Genomic DNA, 16636 nt, shown 5'->3' with positions numbered 1-16636 from the left:
ATCACTAAATACAAATACTACTTAGGCATGAAAGGAGGCCTTCTTATAGTAAGTTAACCACTCCAACTACAAAATGATTCCAGGTTTGTCAATTTCCAATCTGATTACGAATCCCTATTGGACAGCTTTGGGATTTCACTGGTGTCAACATTATTGCAGAATAAACAATTTAAGACAGCTGCAATAAAGACCCGTGAACTGAAGCACCCCTAATTCAGTGTAGTTCGTAAAATGGCCCCTCCCTTTGATACGGCTGATCTGGCCCTTGGTGACATCCAGATTATTCAGTGTACAGTTCTCATAATCGCACCCAAAAGGATATTGCAGAGCATGAGAAAGTACAAAATGGACTTAAACGGGAGCACCGCGCTGCAACCTTACAATCTTTTCTTCTCGTGATATTTCTCGGCCTCTGTTTCTTTAAATGTGACTCCAACGGGGTGGAGCACATCTGCTGACGTCCGAGCGTACTTCCGACACACTTAACATGTCCCCCTTGCAGTCCCTTTCCGCCGCGTCGTGCGAGAGGGCGGGACTCCACACCTGACGCCTGGTTTCTGAAGGCATGTTTTGAGTAGCGCTGGTCAAGGCCTATGAAAGGGAGGAAGGTCCGCCTACCGCCCAATGGGAGCCGCGGCATGGGCGGGGTAAGCCTCCCGGGGTGCTTCAGTTCACGGGTCAGGCTCGCAGTAGCCGGGTGAAGCGAGCCGGGGAACGGGGGGTGGGGGGGATGGAGAGGAGGCTCCTCGGTGCCATGGCCGTGCTCCTCTTCCAGGCCTTGCCCGAAGGGTTGCCGGCCAGCGTGGAGGTCGCGCAGGTAGGAGGAGGGGCAAAAGGGGGGAGGGGGAGGAGTTGAGGCCTCTCAGGGCAGGGCGTGGAAGCAGAAAGGGGCTGGTTGGGGAGGGAACAGGGGTCGAGGGAGAGAGAGGGGAGACCCTTCGGGCAGGGGCGAGACGCGGAAGGAGGGCTTTGCTGTGATGTGGGGGATCTGTCTTGGGGAACCCTTGGGGAACAGGAAACCATTGGCAGAGGCCTGCTGCACAAAGGGGGGTGCAAATAAGTAAATGTAGGCATCGTGCAGGTATCTGAAGGAGACAGACGTGGAAGACGGCAGGCAGTAATTTGCTTAGGAAAAGGATGTGAGTCTTGCAATATTGTGCCTCCTTGTAAAAGATATCTTTGGTCACTTGAGTTTCATATATCAGGTTGCTGCGGGATGAAGCAAATCTATAAAGCAAAATTCAGATAAGATATTATGATCATAATGTTTTGCTGAAAATGCTTCCAGGGAACAGACATTGTCATTCCCCCCACCCCCCTGTTAATTATGGAGGATTTTGTACGTGCCTGAACACAGAATGTGTAGCTGCTGCTTTCTTTAGAAAGGATGTATGCCTGATTTATCTGCTGCTTGTTTTAATGAAATACAATAAAGTGGGGGTTAGGCTGTTCCCAGGTGCCTTTTCTATGTGTCCTAAAGAGATACGCAGTAAAGCAGATGTGCCCTTCCACAATTCACATGATGTTGTTTGACTATCTTTTGGATTAGGCTGTCAGTACTCAAATACAGTATATTTAATGAAGAGCCTCTCTGTAGGAAAACGTAGTTCATGAAGTTCCCAGAAGATTTAATTTGTAGCAGCAAAGAAGATAGTACAAAGGCATCTCAAAAAAGGGAACTAGTTTGAGAACATAGGGAAAGCAGTGTTGCATCAGTCTAGTGCCCCCTTCCACATAGCAGCCAATTGGATGCCCTAAAGGGCAAACAGGGTATGGATGTCTAGTTTCCCCTTCCCTCCAAGCACTGGCGAAGGTTTTAATGGCATGAGTGTATATTGGGAAGAACCTTTGTCCTCAGATCCTTGAAATATGGAGGCTAAAGCCAACACTGTTCTAAAGTAGTGAGCAAATGTATAGTATTATTGTCAGGCTTGGGTGCCTTAGTCTGAGTCCCAACCTCCATTTAGCCATGAATCTGACTAGGTAGCCTTGGAGCCTGTCACTCTTTCAGTTTAACTTGCCTTATGGGGTTAGGATAAAAAGAAAGGAAGAATCATGTTACGTCCTGAGCTCAGTGGAGGAAGGGTGGGATACAGTTGTAGCTGATAAGTGAGTAAACAAACAAAGCAGGCACTGCAAATGGAAACCTACAGAAACCAGCAGGAGAACATTTTGCACTCTCTGGACAGTCTATCTCTGACCTCAAGGTCATGGTACTTAAAAACAAGTTAGAAGGTAAAGAAGCAACAGAAAGATAGTCAGACTTCTTAATGAATTTTTATCTTGCAGTTTAAGTAATGATTATAGTACAAAAAGTAACTGTGGATACCAAAGTTGTTTACTATTTGTGCATTCCATCAAGTATAAAATTAATACTGTGTCCCTAGGTGTGTTGTTGGCTGAAGTAGACTCCTGCCTATTTCACTAAACTGAGTCCTTAAGGTGCCAGAGGTTACTTTCTTTTGGGAGGTTGATATTTAGGGAAAACAGGGATTTCTTGGGGAAAGAGTGGGAGCAATCAAAGGGGGGATTAATACCGTCTTTGGATATTAAAGCTGACATGTTGCCTTTTCATATTCAATTCTGCGATCATTTTGTATGCATGACAAGCCTTGCAAGTTTTCCTAAAGTATATGTACATCTCAAAAGCATATGCTAGGGAGTGGAGAATGAAGTAGGTGCCACCCACTTAAAATGTACTAAGTTGGTTCCTGCAGTAGCATTTTGGTTCTGTGTTGCACATTTCCCGATACTATAACGCAATCGCTCCTTCATTACCATGTCCTAACTGAGTGTATGTTAGAGACCAAACTATGGCTGGGGAATGATAATACAGAATAGTTCAAGGAAGAGGTTCTGCCCTAATGAGCTGCTGCATTGTCCTACCTTCATACTTGCAAACATTTGGATTGTTAAAGCCGGGGGGGGGGGGGGATAATGGGATGTGGAAAATCAGTTCAGGTTTGTTCTGAAGATGGGGCACCTTCTAAGAGGTTCTAGAAGGAGTAAGTCCTAGAAGGAGAAGATTGTGTGCTGTGGGGATCAGGAAGGCTGGAGAGGTGTGCCACTGGTGGGCCTGAGAGTCAAGTTGGGTGTGGAATCTCACACAAGCCTTAAAGACAGGAGGCATCTATGATGTTGATAGGAAGTGGGTATTGAAGTTATGAGCTGTATGTTTTCATATGTTGATTCCAATAACTTGAGACTGAAATCCAAGTTTGTAGGAGTGTATTGGAAATAAAATTAAATCAAAATTTCTCATAGTATGGGTAGGCCTTAGTAATCACAAACATGTTTCCTTTCACACTCTCCACATGTTTAGACTGAGGGATTTGTTGAACAGAATGTTCAGAAATGGCAAGACAGGAAAGAAACTGAGTCCTGAGACATGGAGGGGACTTCAGAGGTCGTAGAATCAGGTTTCTGGAACATGAGAAACTGCAGTTCACAAACATTAACCGCTGTGGAGAATGGTCATCAGAGTGTTAATTGCGTGCAAGAAGTGAAATGGTCAGTTTGGAGAAAGCTCATGGAGGGCCTAAGGTTAAGGCAGGGGTGTCCAACTCTGATGCCTCAGATGTTCATGGACTACAATTCCCATCAGCCCCTATCAGCATGGCCAATTGGGAAGGGTGGATGGAAGAGGCAAAAAGCAAAGAAACTAGGAAAAAAAGGGAGGTGTGCTGTGAAAATCCTCTCATTGGGTCTGAGAAAATGATGGTCTTTGTGTGGAGAAGAGATCTGAAATGACCACATATTTAGTTTCTAAGGAAATATGATTTACTGCTCATTCAGCTACTGTGAATGAAATACCATGGTCTACTTGGTAAGAAGGTGGTATATAGTAGTTAGGATATGGATTATTTAGAAATGAATGGTGAAAAGCGGTGGTTGTCTATGAACTCAAAGGAGAGCCAGCTGCTATACACCTAATTCATCTCCACTTACATTGCTTTAAAAATGTGATGGAAATTGGTTACTTCTTGTGGCAACAAAGATGGGGAGAGAAATTATGTCTTCCCTTGAAGAGTACACATTGACTGTGGAAGCAAAAACATAAAACTAGCCAGCAGGGTGGCAGAAGATGTTGTGATGGTTTAGCTTGACTGTTTAGGTCAAGGGGTGGTGCCCATGGGCACCATGATGCCTGCTGATACTTTTGTGGCGCTCAGTAAATATTTTTTAGGAAGTGACTAAGTGTAGATAGGGCTTTTGTTCAAGAAGGCTTCTGATTAACTATTGGAGATTTGATTGGCTGTTGCAGATTTAAAAAAAAATGTTTTGGCAGCAGCTGCCAGCACGATGTCAGGATTTGCATTGTGTTACTGAAGTTAAGCATTTTGTTGCTGTGTCCAACATGATCTCTCAGAATTTCAGGTATGCCCACAAACTCGAAGAAGTTTGGGACCCCTGGTGTAGCAGGTGTGAAGTGGAAAACACATCTATAGAAGCTGAGGCTTTTAAAAGTGATGATGCCACAAAATAATTGAAGCCATGTTATATGTGCTTCTTGCCATGATGGATAGAGGAAGTAGGGATAAAGAAGATATAGGGTATAAAGAATGATTTTCTATAAGAGTGTCTCTTTGGAAAAAATTGGAATATGTAAAGTCATGAAATGGATCAGTTCAGTCCTCCATGGTACTGTCCCAATGAACCAACAACGACTGGTTATGACAGGTATTAGTGCCTCAGGATTTGTCTGAAAACTAGTAGTGATGTGCAAAGGTTGAAATTTGATTGCTACTTCAACATCAGTTGCCTTCAGTGTATGTAGTGGTATACTGCAGTGGTAGTTTCATTGACCTCTTTGCAGTGGTAGCAAAAATTGGGACTCCTTAAAGGCTTAGAAAAACTTCAGAGTTCACTAAATGAGTTCAGTATTGGAATGGTTGACTCCTGGTACATGAACCCAAGTAGGGTTTTGTGGCACTTCTTAGCAGAAGGTTTTTAATAACCTGAAGATGATTTTTCCCCCCCAAATGATATTGTTAACGTAAGGATGTGGCTGTATGATCCTATTTTGTCTTTCCATTCTTAAAAGTAGGATTGCTGGAAATCCTGAGGCAGTATTCAAAACTTCTAGGATTCATTTTATGTATTATGGAGTTATTTATTTGTTCTGACCATTAAACTGTCAGTCATGTTCTTTTAAGCCTTTGTGACATAACACACTTATAGCACCTTAACAACCTTGTATATAAATGTCTTCCTTATAGGTCCTTCCCCTCCTGTTTTGTGATCCTATTGGAAAATGACTCCAAAACAAATTACATCAAGAAATATCTTGAATTTTTCTTTATAGCCCTCTTGCTCTTTTTTAAAAAAGCAATTAATGTTACTGGGAACATACTGACACATAGGTTTGTAAATAGCCATTGCCTGGTATTCTGAACAACAGTGCTGTTATCTTGCAGTTGTGTCTTTAATGGAACTCTAGTGTTCAAAACTTAAGCAAGTGTAGCTTTTCCCATCACTCCATCTTTGTATCCGCCATAACTTCATTTGCTTATACTTTGTGTATAAAGTTTTTGTGAAATTCTCAAGAATAGTGGCAGTAATCAAAAACGCTGCTGTAGTGGTAAGAGAAAGCTGCTAGAAGGCAGAGAAAGCCTTGTTCTGAATTGTTAGAAAGGGATATCTTGTCTGTCCCAAAAGAACTGGTGTGAAGCTGGCCTAGCTAACAAATAATCTACTTGGCTAGCTAGTATGCTTACTTTGAAAGATTTCTTATTATAGAGCTTCCTTCAGCTCTGATTACTTCTCCCCTCTAGTTTTCAGATTTTTTGGGCTTTCAGTTTTTGATACTGATATTTTTAATATTATATTCTAGTTTTCATTATTGACTTATATTGGTTTTAAATTATGTTGTTCTACATTACTGTTAGCTGTTATACTATATAACTTGTTTAAATAATGCTATTTTACATCGTCAACTGTCTCAAGCCACATTTGTTGTGGGAGAGACAAGATATAAATTTGGAAAATAAATAAAATAAATAATCACAGGTATTTAAAAGTCTCATCTCTTAAAACGGTCATCACTGGCATTTTGATCATGTAGTATTTTGGCTCCATCAGAAAGACTGGTGTTGTGTAAAACTCACTTCAGCTAAAAATAAAAGCATCTTAAATTAATGTTGATTGTGTTCAGTAACTGAAGCTATGGTGTCAAAAACATTCTCATTTAAATTCAGATTGCTGTCCCTAAAGTGTATTATACATAACGTATAGCTAATTCATTAGACACTAGTACATGGAAAGTAAGGGTGTGATTCTCTGGTATAGTGTTTATGTACATTCGCATAGCAGTGTTTAATCCATTACTTTATTTTCAGATGTACCTTGTGTCCATTATTGCCATAAACATTATCACTGCTGGTCATGGATGAAACAGCTATTGCCTTTGATGGGTGGCTAGCTAGAAACTGCCCCAGGAAATCTGGCTGAATGTTTGAAGGCTGTAGTGAAATGGTTGTGTTAGAGCAAGGTGAAATTAAATCCATCAAAGATGGAGGTATGATGGTTAGACTGTGGGGGGAGGGAGGAGGGCTGTAAGCTGCCAGACTGGGTGACATTAGCACCTTTACCTACTGTCTGTAACCTGGGTGTGACTTTGGATGCCTCCTTAATGATGGAGGCCTCAGTTGCACATGCAGCCTGCACGAGGTGAAGCGACTGGCCTGCTACCTGTACCGCCCTGACTTAGCCACAGTTATGGCAGTGGTCACTTCCAGACTGGAATGCTATAATTTGCTGTACACTGGGTTTGCCTTGAGACTGCTCTGGAAATTGCAATTGGTCCATTCAGTGGCAAGGATCCTCACAGGGACGTCTATAAGATTGCACATTTCACCTGTTCTTTGCCAGCTGTGCTGGCTACGGATTGAATTCTGGATCAGGGTCAAGGTGTTGGTATCAACCTTTAAAGCCATGAATGGTCTGGGACCCTTGTATCTGTGGGACGGCGTTTCTCAATATCACACCCGATGAGGACTAAGCTCTTCTGGAAGCAACCTTCTGCAGGTCCCCAGCCCTTAACAGATTCACCTGGTCTCAACCAGTGCCAGGACTTTTTTGACCCTGGCCCCTGCCTGGTGGAACTCTCTGCCATCTGAGATCAGAACCCTGCTGGATGTGATTCAGATCCATGGGGCTTGCAAGGCAGAGATGTTCTGCCTAGCCTATGGTTGAGACAGTATGGTTCCACCATCTTTCTGACCTCTCCTTTCCTCTTCCCTTCTCTTTTCCCTTTCTTCCTTTTGCTCCCCTTTTCCTGCCCCTTGTACCAAATATAATGAGATTAGAGGGTGGATAAGCTACATTTGATCTAGCCATTTATTGAATTATTATCCCCAGGGCGAACGTAAAATAAGAGGAGCATCAAATTTCTGCATATTTATAAGTTTTAATTATCTATTGACTGATCGAGTTAGTTCAATGTTGTTTTAATTGTTTTTTTTTATTAATTAAGTCTGTATACTAGCAGTGAATGTTGTATTGGTGAGTTATGTTAGCTGCTCTGAGCCCAGCCTTTGGCTTGAGTAGGGCGGGGTAGAAATCAAAGTAAAAGTTAAAAAATGTGGAATGCAAAAGGTCAATTATAACTTGGTTTGCTTAGACACTGTTGCATCTAGCACCCATTTGGGACCTCAGTGTTCTGTTGTCCTAGACAAATTGTATAGAAGATTGCTGAAGCTTCATATGAGAACACATCTGCTCTTGCTGTGCTCCACCACCCCTCATTATACCCTGTTTCATCAAAAGATATCAGGAGATTTCTGAATTAATCTGCCACTTCTTCCTGGTGCTTCTTTGTAGTGGAATGCTCCATTGTGGTCCTAGTGCCTAGCTATAGTTTCTTCCCCATTCAGGAGCCTCTGTGCTGCCGTGGCCATTTAAGAATCTTACCAGCAGTTTACTCAGCTCATCCGATTGGTGTTTCCATGCAAAGAATAGATAAAGTAAGTTTGTTTGTCCTGGCACTCGTGCACGCATGTGGTTTTTTCTTTTCTTTCTTTTTGTTTTAAATTAGCAATATTCAAAGCTTTGCAGATTCTATATTCGAGTAGCAGCCACTTGGAGGACTGGTCTACCTCCCACTCAGTAGCATCGGGTAGACCTGGACGGAGAGCAGCAGCCAGTCTAGTATATGATCCTCGAAGCTTTAAATACTGCCAATTTAAAACAAAAAGAAAAAACCATGTGCGTGAGATCTCCAGGATAAACAAACTTTTATCTGTTTTTTGCTTGGAAACGTCAATCAGAGGAGCTGAGTAAACTGCTGGGAAGATTCTTAAATGGCCACGGCAGCACAGAGGCTCCTGAATGGGGAAGAAAACGGCAGGTGCTACTGTGCAAAAAGGCAAGTCTTGCTGATAGTCATCCGATGCACAATAAATAATCTCTTATGTTCAGTGTTTCATAGTTCACCAAATAGGGGTTTTGACAATACTGACGCTTAAAAAAGTTTCTTTAATGCTTTTAGAGAATTTGGACTATTTTCTACTGTGGAAACATGCAACTTTCATTTCTGCCGAACAACTACGAGCCACACTTAGATCTTTTGGTGAGACAGAGTACAGTCTCGTCTGCATTTTTTCTTCCAGTAAAGGAAACATGCTTCTGTATCAACAAACAATGATACTACATTTAAGAAGAATTTGTGGAAGTAATCTACTTTTACTTGAAGCTCGCAGAATGCCTGTCAGGACATGTCTGTTGCAGAGCTTGAAGCGGGGAGTGCAAACAATGCATCTTTGTTCTGTAGACACAGATACATTGTACTCTATGGGCTCCATCTTGCTGGAGGCCAGCCCCCCAGTATCAGCCACAGGATGGAGGTTTTGTTCCCTTCTGAACTGTGTCTTTGTCAGTAACAGCTGTTCACTTAGGGGGGTGTAGCTGTGCTGTTACTGATTATCAAAATGTCTTTGGCTAAACAAGTATTCGCTTTTCCCAACAGTGTTGGTTATGTCCTACGTAACTTTGTCCCATGTAACTTAATAGGAGAATTTCAGAACAGATCTCCTAGGTTCCACTTCTTCACTATTTATAGAACTGGCTCTTGTCTATATAATTCTCATGTTGTGAATTTTGGTAATGCTTATAGATAAACTGAGTTTCTATGCTCACTGAAAATAAAACATGTTTCATTCTGTACTAAGAAATCATTTCAGGGTTAGCATTGCATGACATTTGACCTGTGCGGCCATTTTCCTTTTAGTGTTTTAGATTGTTCCTGTTCAGCTGTTAGCCTGTCCCTCAAAGAAGCCTTATTTTAACATAGTTCTCCTGTACCTAATTAAGTTTGTAGGAATATTACTAAGAAAAATCCTAGCTTAAGAAAACCTGTTTAACCATCCAATCTGTGCAACTTTATGTAAGACTTGTTTCAGCCAAGATAACCATGTCTCTGCTTGACTAGCAATAGTATTTATTTATTTATTGGCCTTGATATACTGCCCACCCCCAAAGGGCTCTGGGCGGTATAGAAAACAAGTTACTATAAAACCCCAATAAATGCCAATATGTAAATATGTAAATATGTAAATTAAAACATAGTCGTTTTGTATATGGCATACAATCTTGTATGCCAAAAGAAAGGTCAAAGCAGGTTAATCTTGAAACATTGGAATCCAGCAGGTGGCATTCTTACCTCAGTCTGAATTAGTAGTTCCATCTAGTGTTGAGAATATTCTCATATCAGTCTTAGTTATCTGCAGAAGTGTGTTCATGTGGAGTAGTGGATAAATGTTTACTACAAAATCTAATAATATGACACCGCAGAATAAGAACTGAGGTTGCTCCATGTAGTTTCTGCTCTTTCATTCCTTTGATCATGCTGAGATAAAATATTAGCATTGCTGGCCATTGTTGTGTGAGATCGCAGTTCTGCAATTCCTGAGTTTCACAATCTCAAACTTTAAGATGACTTCCTTCATTTGCATTTTTATTCTTGCACAATTTGGGGCTGATCCAAAATTTGACAATCTCTAACAAATGAAAATTTTTGAGGAAGGACATTAGAACTTGGAATACTGTAGGACAGTGGTGGCGAACCTACGGCGCTCCAGATATTCATGGACTACAGTTCCCATCACCCCCTGCCAGCATGGCCAATTGGCCATGCTGGCAGGGGCTGATGGGAATTGTAGTCCATGAACATCTGGAGTGCCTTAGGTTCACCACCACGGCTGTAGGACCTCAGGAACATGGCGCCTCACTTGCAGAGTTAATAACACAACTCTTGACAGTGTTCACTGAGAGAGCGTTTTTTAGTGGCTGAGAGTGAGTTTTTCTTTCACTGTCTCACCTCCCCAGTGTTGGGGACCCATAATTTGATTGGTGGGGGTTGGGAATCCCTCATAGGGACCCTGAAATCTTGATAACTTTAAGATCAATGGATGCAGGTAGGTGGAAAAGCCGAAAAGAGGCTGCCCTTCTCCATTAAATTCCTTCATTTGCTTCTCCCCCCCCCTTTCCTTTCTTTCTATCTTTTTACTTTTTCATGAATCTAAAAATCAAAGAAAGCCTGCAGGTATGATCTGAGAGACTTTAAAGATCAAGAAAAGATAGGTCTTTGCTGTAAGGAAAAGAGGCAAAAACTGCCGGATTGCAGGTCTACTCACAAGTAAATTTACCTGTACTTAACAGAAGCTGCAGGAAGAAAACAACATACCTTCAAGAGCTGGGATGAGTAAGGGATCAATAATTGCAGATGATTCACTGTAGGCAGCCGATGAAAAAGTAAAGACTGCCACTTCTTGTTGAAGTCCATGACAAAAGGAAGTGGGGAGAGACAGATCAAGCCAAGGTGCCGAAGGCAGTGGAATCAATGTTTGAGTCTTTCTCCCCCAACCCCAATAAGGCATTTTTTGACTGATAAACTGGTGAACTGATCGTCTTACTCCCCGAATAAGAACTGAACTGCTATGTTTAAATATTATCCAATTCCCCTCTTTTTGATCTTTTGTTCTGTGGAGGATAATCAAATGGGGTTCATGAGTAAACTCCAGAGCTGAACTGAAAACTGCCATCTAGTGGGGAAAATTAAATACTGTTATTGATACCTACTGGCAAGGTAAAGCTGTCAAGGCAAGTCAATATGCTTGGATGGGGAAAACCAGATGTTTACTGAACTACAATCCTGAACTTTAATCTTTAACTTTTATTTGAAAATCCTTAAATGGATGCAGCACTACTTAAAAGTGAATGAAGAATTTCCAGAGCTGGTATATGAATCAACTCAAGATTTATTTTATTTATTTTATTTATTATTTCAATTTCTATACCGCCCGATCCCCGAAGGGCTCCGGGCGGTGAACAACATAATATAAAACATAAAACATTAAACGGGAGCGAATCCAATACACAATACATAGGCTCCATCCATAAAACATCTTAAAATACCTAAAACCAGCGGTTAATAATTAACATTGAAGCAAAGACGTCCAGCATCAATTTCAACCCACCCCAAAAAAGGGGGGGGACGGCAGGCCCCTCAATATGAGGGGCTCTGATGTACCAGTGCCGGGGCAAGAGCAGGAAGGGGGCACCATATCAGCGGCTGGGTACTCCAAAGGCCCGGTGGAACAACACAGTCTTACAGGCCCTGCGGAACTCCCCAAGGTCCTGCAGGGCCCGGACAGTTGGAGGAAGGGTGTTCCACCAGGCCGGGGCCAGCGCTGTAAAAGTCCTGGCCCGTGTGGAGGCCAGCCGCATCATTGAGGGGCCGGGGACCACCAGCAAATTGGCCTCTGCTGACTGCATATAAAAACAAAGAGATATTCTGGTGAAATTTGCACTGTTGCTGAAGTTATGATTCTGAAGAAACATCAGGTGGCAGACAACATGGAAATAAAAATAATTCAAGATCTACCAAATACATTAATGAGGAAAAGAAGTGAATTTAATTTTTATGACAGATTTTTGTTAAGGAAATAAATAAAATACTACTAGAGGTTATTCTTCCTATTTGTAAGAAAAAAAATTCAATTTTGAAGCAAGCAAAACAGCTAGCAAAACATCTTATGGGTGAGAAATACTCAAATGGCTTCCCAGAAAGTATGAATCTAAAAGCAGTCCATATACAAGCCTTCAGAAAGACCCTGTTAAGGACAAACTAGTAGATAAGCTAAAAGGGTTAACAGAGAGGAAAATAAACTGGACCAAGTTGCTGGCCTTGTGCCTAGAAAGTAAAATGAAGATTCTGTCAGTTAATATAAATGGATTAAATTCCCCTTCAAAGAGAACAAAAATATTTAATCAACTGCAAATACAAGATGGAGACATTATCTGTATACAAGAGACACACATAAAAGATAAGCACCAACATATATTGAATAATAAAAAATTAGGCTTTGTATATTCACCTTCAACCCATATTAAAAAGTGAGGAGTAGTTACTTATATAAGAAACCAACAGTTAACTGTGCTTGAAGAAATTAAAGATTCCAATGGGTAGATTTATTTGATTGAAAATCCAAGTTGCCTGGTGACCAAGCATACACCATAGCAAATTTCTACGCACCTAATACCTCCAACGAAAATTTTGTTGAAAAACTTTTTCAATCAATTTTGAATTTTTAAGAAGGTGAAGTAATTATATTAGGATATATTAATGTGGTCATAGACCCTGATAAGGATAGATAAAAAAAAGCCAAAGTGGGCAAACTTGACCAAAATGTGTTTTCATAGATGAAACTGAATCTAGTGGATTTACGGCATGTAAAAAAAATCCAAAGTTAAGAGATTACACCTTTTACTCTGACAGGCATCAATCATATCCAACAACTGATATGTGTTGGGTTTTTAAAAATGTATTATTAATTTAGAAAATATGAAAATAAAACCAAACATTTATGCAGCCAATAATCCAATAGAAATAGTATGGCATCTGACTAGAAAAGGAAGAAGAAAGTGGAGACTGGATAATAATATTTTGCTGCAAAAAAAAGTTTAAAATGTAAAAAATTAACATAACTGAAGGAATGTCAAATACAATGATTTGGGAATCAAGTAAAGCCCATGTGAGAGGAGAGGCAATAGCTATTGCTGCTAAACAAAAGAAAGATAAGGCAGAACAAATAAATAATGTTTTTAAAATACTGAAGGCCTTGGATGAACAACATAAAAAGACTCTGGCCAAAAAGCAATGAAAGAAATCAGGATGTTGCAGAATCAACAAGATTTATTTGAAACAGCAAAAATGGAAAACAACCCAAAGAGCTAAAATTCTTAAAGCAACATTTTTGAAATTTCTAGTTTGTCTCTGTTTTTCCAGAACTCTACAGAAAAAGAAATGCAGAGGAGATGTCTATAAAGAATATATTGCCAAGATTCCCTTTGAGAAATTTACAGAGGAACACAGAGACAGTTTGAATGGAAATATAACAATCTACAAATTGTCATAGGCCATTAAGGGTTTGAAGAAAGGCAAAGCACCAGGAACCAACAGCTTACCTGCAGGATATTATAAATGTTTGGTAGAAAAACTAATTCTACCTTTACAAGAAATGATGAATGAACTCACTTTTGACAGAGATTTTCCCACATCATGGCAAGAAGCACATATAACATTGGTCGTTTCCCCACTTCAGAATTAAAGTGGAGGCAGACTGGGTTCGTAAAAACCGGGTGTTCTTGAGCACGGGTTAATGTTCCCCACTCCAGTTTGTCCATTAGGGGAACTCACCTTTCTGCTGCGGTTTTTTAGAAGCAGTACTTACCACGGCTCCGCTGTCTGCAGTGATCGACAGGGTGGGTCTCTGCTACGATTGGTTGGAGTCCCGTTTTGGAGGCTGAACCTTTCTTTTTTTTTCCTTCCTGGAATCAACGTTGAAACATTCCCATATGCAAATGTCATCACAGAGCTGCCCAATGTGATTTCCCTGCTTTTGTTGCTGGCTTTTGATTGGCCAGCACGTTGCAGCACGAAAATTTGCTGAACTTCCTGGTGGTTCATTTGTGGCTTCACGATAACGCTGGGGACAGAAACTGGGGATTCATTGTGCTGTGTTTTGAGTGAACCTAAATAATAGTGGGACCGGTGCATCAGAATCCCTCTGCTTTCAGCCCAAACAGAAAAACCTTGTCCTTTAAAAAAATCAGCCCCAATTCCTTCGTAGACAATTTTTTTCTTAAAAAAAAAAAATTAGTCATCCCTGGCAGGACTAGAACTCACGAGCTTTCACATTGTGGCACAAGCAGACAGAACACTGTATTAGCTAGGTAAGCCACAGCAGCTCTAGTGGAAGATATGGGTAAATACTAGGCTTTCAGTGAGTGCTCCCTTTCATTGCTATGTGAATGGCCCTATGTTGCAACATAGGGTCAAATACACAACGATCTCTTCTCCCCAAAATAAAAAAAAGGCTGTGTGCATTGCGCACAGCCCACTGCTTCCTTATTGGGCAAAGGGCTACACGTCTCTAACAGGGGCGGAAAACTCAAACCCTGAATTCACACCCACACCCCCCCGGGCTTCCCCACTGCCCCGTGCTCTGCGTGGGGTTTTCCTAAAGGTGCTCTTCTGTCCAGGACCTTAAATGACGCGCGCTGAGGGGGTAGGAGAGCGAAAGAATCGGGGTGGCTGCGTTGTTGCCACTGGTGTAGTGGAGAGTGCAGCCCGACCCTGGGTTATTTGCTGCCAGTAACCCGCAACAAATGGTGAGTGGGGAAACGACCATTGATTCATAAAGAAGGAACTGACCCAGAATTAAGAACATAAGAACTAGAGTCCATCAGACCAGAGTCCATCTAGTCCAGCACTCTGCTACTCGCAGTGGCCCACCAGGTGCTTTTGGGAGCTCACGTGCAGGATGTGAAAGCAATGGCCTGCTGCTGCTGCTGCTCCTGAGCGCCTGGTCTCCTAATCTGAGATCAATCTGAGATCAAGGAGGATCAAGATTGGTAGCCATAGATCGACTTCTCCTCCATAAATCTGTCCAAGCCCTTTTTAAAGCTATCCAGGTGAGCGGCCATCACCACCTCCTGTGGCAGCATATTCCAAACACCAATCACACGTTGCGTGAAGAAGTGTTTCCTTTTATTAGTCCTAATTCTCCTCCTTTCCCAGCATTTTCAATGAATGCCCCCTGGTTCTAGTATTGTGAGAAAGAGAGAAAAATTTCTCTCTGTCAACATTTTCTACCCCATGCATAATTTTATAGACTTCAATCATATCCCCCCTCAGACGTCTCCTCTCCAAACTAAAGAGCCCCAAACGCTGCAGCCTCTCCTCATAAGGAAGGTGCTCCAATCCTTCAATCATCCTCGTTGCTCTTCTCTGCACTTTTTTAATCTCTTCGATATCCTTTTTGAGATGTGGCGACCAGAACTGAAAACAGTACTCCAAGTGCGGTCGCACCACGACTTTATATAAGGACATGACAATCCTTGCAGTTTTATTATCAACTCCTTTCCTAATTATCCCGAGCATAGAGTTTGCCTTTTTCACAGCTGCCATGCATTGAGTTGACATTCCCATGGAACTATCAACTAAGATGCCCAAATCCCTTTCCTGGTCTGTGACTGATAGCACTGACCCTTGTAGCTTGTATGTGAAGTTTGGATTTTTTGCCCCTATGTGCATCACTTTACATTTTGCTACATTGAACTGCATTTGCCATTTCTTAGCCCACTCACCTAATTTATCAAGGTCTGCTTGGAGCTCTTCGCAATCCTTTGTGGTTCTCACGACCCTACATAATTTGGTATCATCTGCAAACTTGGCCACCACGCTAGCCACCCCTACTTCCAGGTCATTTATGAATAGGTTAAAGAGCACTGGTCCCAAAACGGATCCTTGGGGGACACCACTCCCTAGTTCTCTACATTGTGAGAACTTCCCATTTATATCCACCCTTTGTTTCCTGTTCCTCAACCAGTTTTTAATCTATAGGAGGACTTCCCCTCTTATTCCTTCATTGCTTAGTTTTCTCAACAGTCTCTGGTGAGGAACTTTGTCAAAAGCCTTTTGGAAATCCAAATAGACAATGTCCACTGGTTCCCCCTTATCCACATGCCTGTTTACACCCTCAAAGAACTCTAGTAAGTTTGCAAGACAGGACTTGCCTCTGCAAAAGCCATGCTGACTCTTCCTCAGCAGGTCTTGCTTTACTACATGTTTTATAATTTTATCTTTAATGATATATTCTACTAATTTACCAGGAACAGATGTCAAACTGACTGGCCTGTAATTTGGTCATCTTCCAGTCTTCAGGGATGGAGGCAGATTTCAGGGATAAGTTGCAAATTACCTCAATCATATAGATCGATATCATTATTAAACATAGATTATAAGCTTTTTGCAACAATAATGATGACCAGTCTGAGAAAATGTATATGTACACTGATTCATGAAGTCCAATGGGTTTTGTACCTAAAAGATATATGAAAGATAATATTCCATTTGTTAAAACCAAGAAGAAGAAAATGGCATTCATTTCATTTGATAATATTCACTTGATAATATTTCATGGAATTTTATGCTAACAATATTGGAACATTTAAACTGGATTAACAGCCTAATTCGGGGATGAGGAGGAATCCACTTATGGAGGCAGCATGGGGCTGTGAACAGGCTACTTACCCCAGCGCAGAGGCAAATCTGCTGGTGGGCAGACACAACAGA

At 41.4% G+C, this 16636-nt stretch overlaps 1 protein-coding gene across 2 annotated transcripts in view; it reads left to right on the top strand.

Moving 5' to 3' along the window:
- The first annotated feature begins 520 nt into the window (after positions 1–520).
- The window catches only part of WBP1L (WW domain binding protein 1 like), a 60041-nt gene continuing 43925 nt past the window's right edge, over positions 521–16636 (top strand). Inside the window, exon 1 of one of the 2 annotated variants that reach the window (XM_048506219.1) lies at positions 521–647. In XM_048506219.1, the coding sequence (XP_048362176.1) occupies positions 594–647 (54 nt within the window). In that variant the 5' untranslated portion in view covers positions 521–593. Of the gene's footprint in view, positions 648–695; positions 818–16636 lie in introns of those variants that run through there. The other variant, XM_048506218.1, reaches the window with a different exon arrangement.

The sequence above is a fragment of the Sphaerodactylus townsendi genome, linkage group LG08, assembly GCF_021028975.2.
Source record: "Sphaerodactylus townsendi isolate TG3544 linkage group LG08, MPM_Stown_v2.3, whole genome shotgun sequence".
NCBI lineage: Eukaryota > Metazoa > Chordata > Lepidosauria > Squamata > Sphaerodactylidae > Sphaerodactylus > Sphaerodactylus townsendi.
This window is presented reverse-complemented; position numbering and strand designations above follow the sequence as displayed.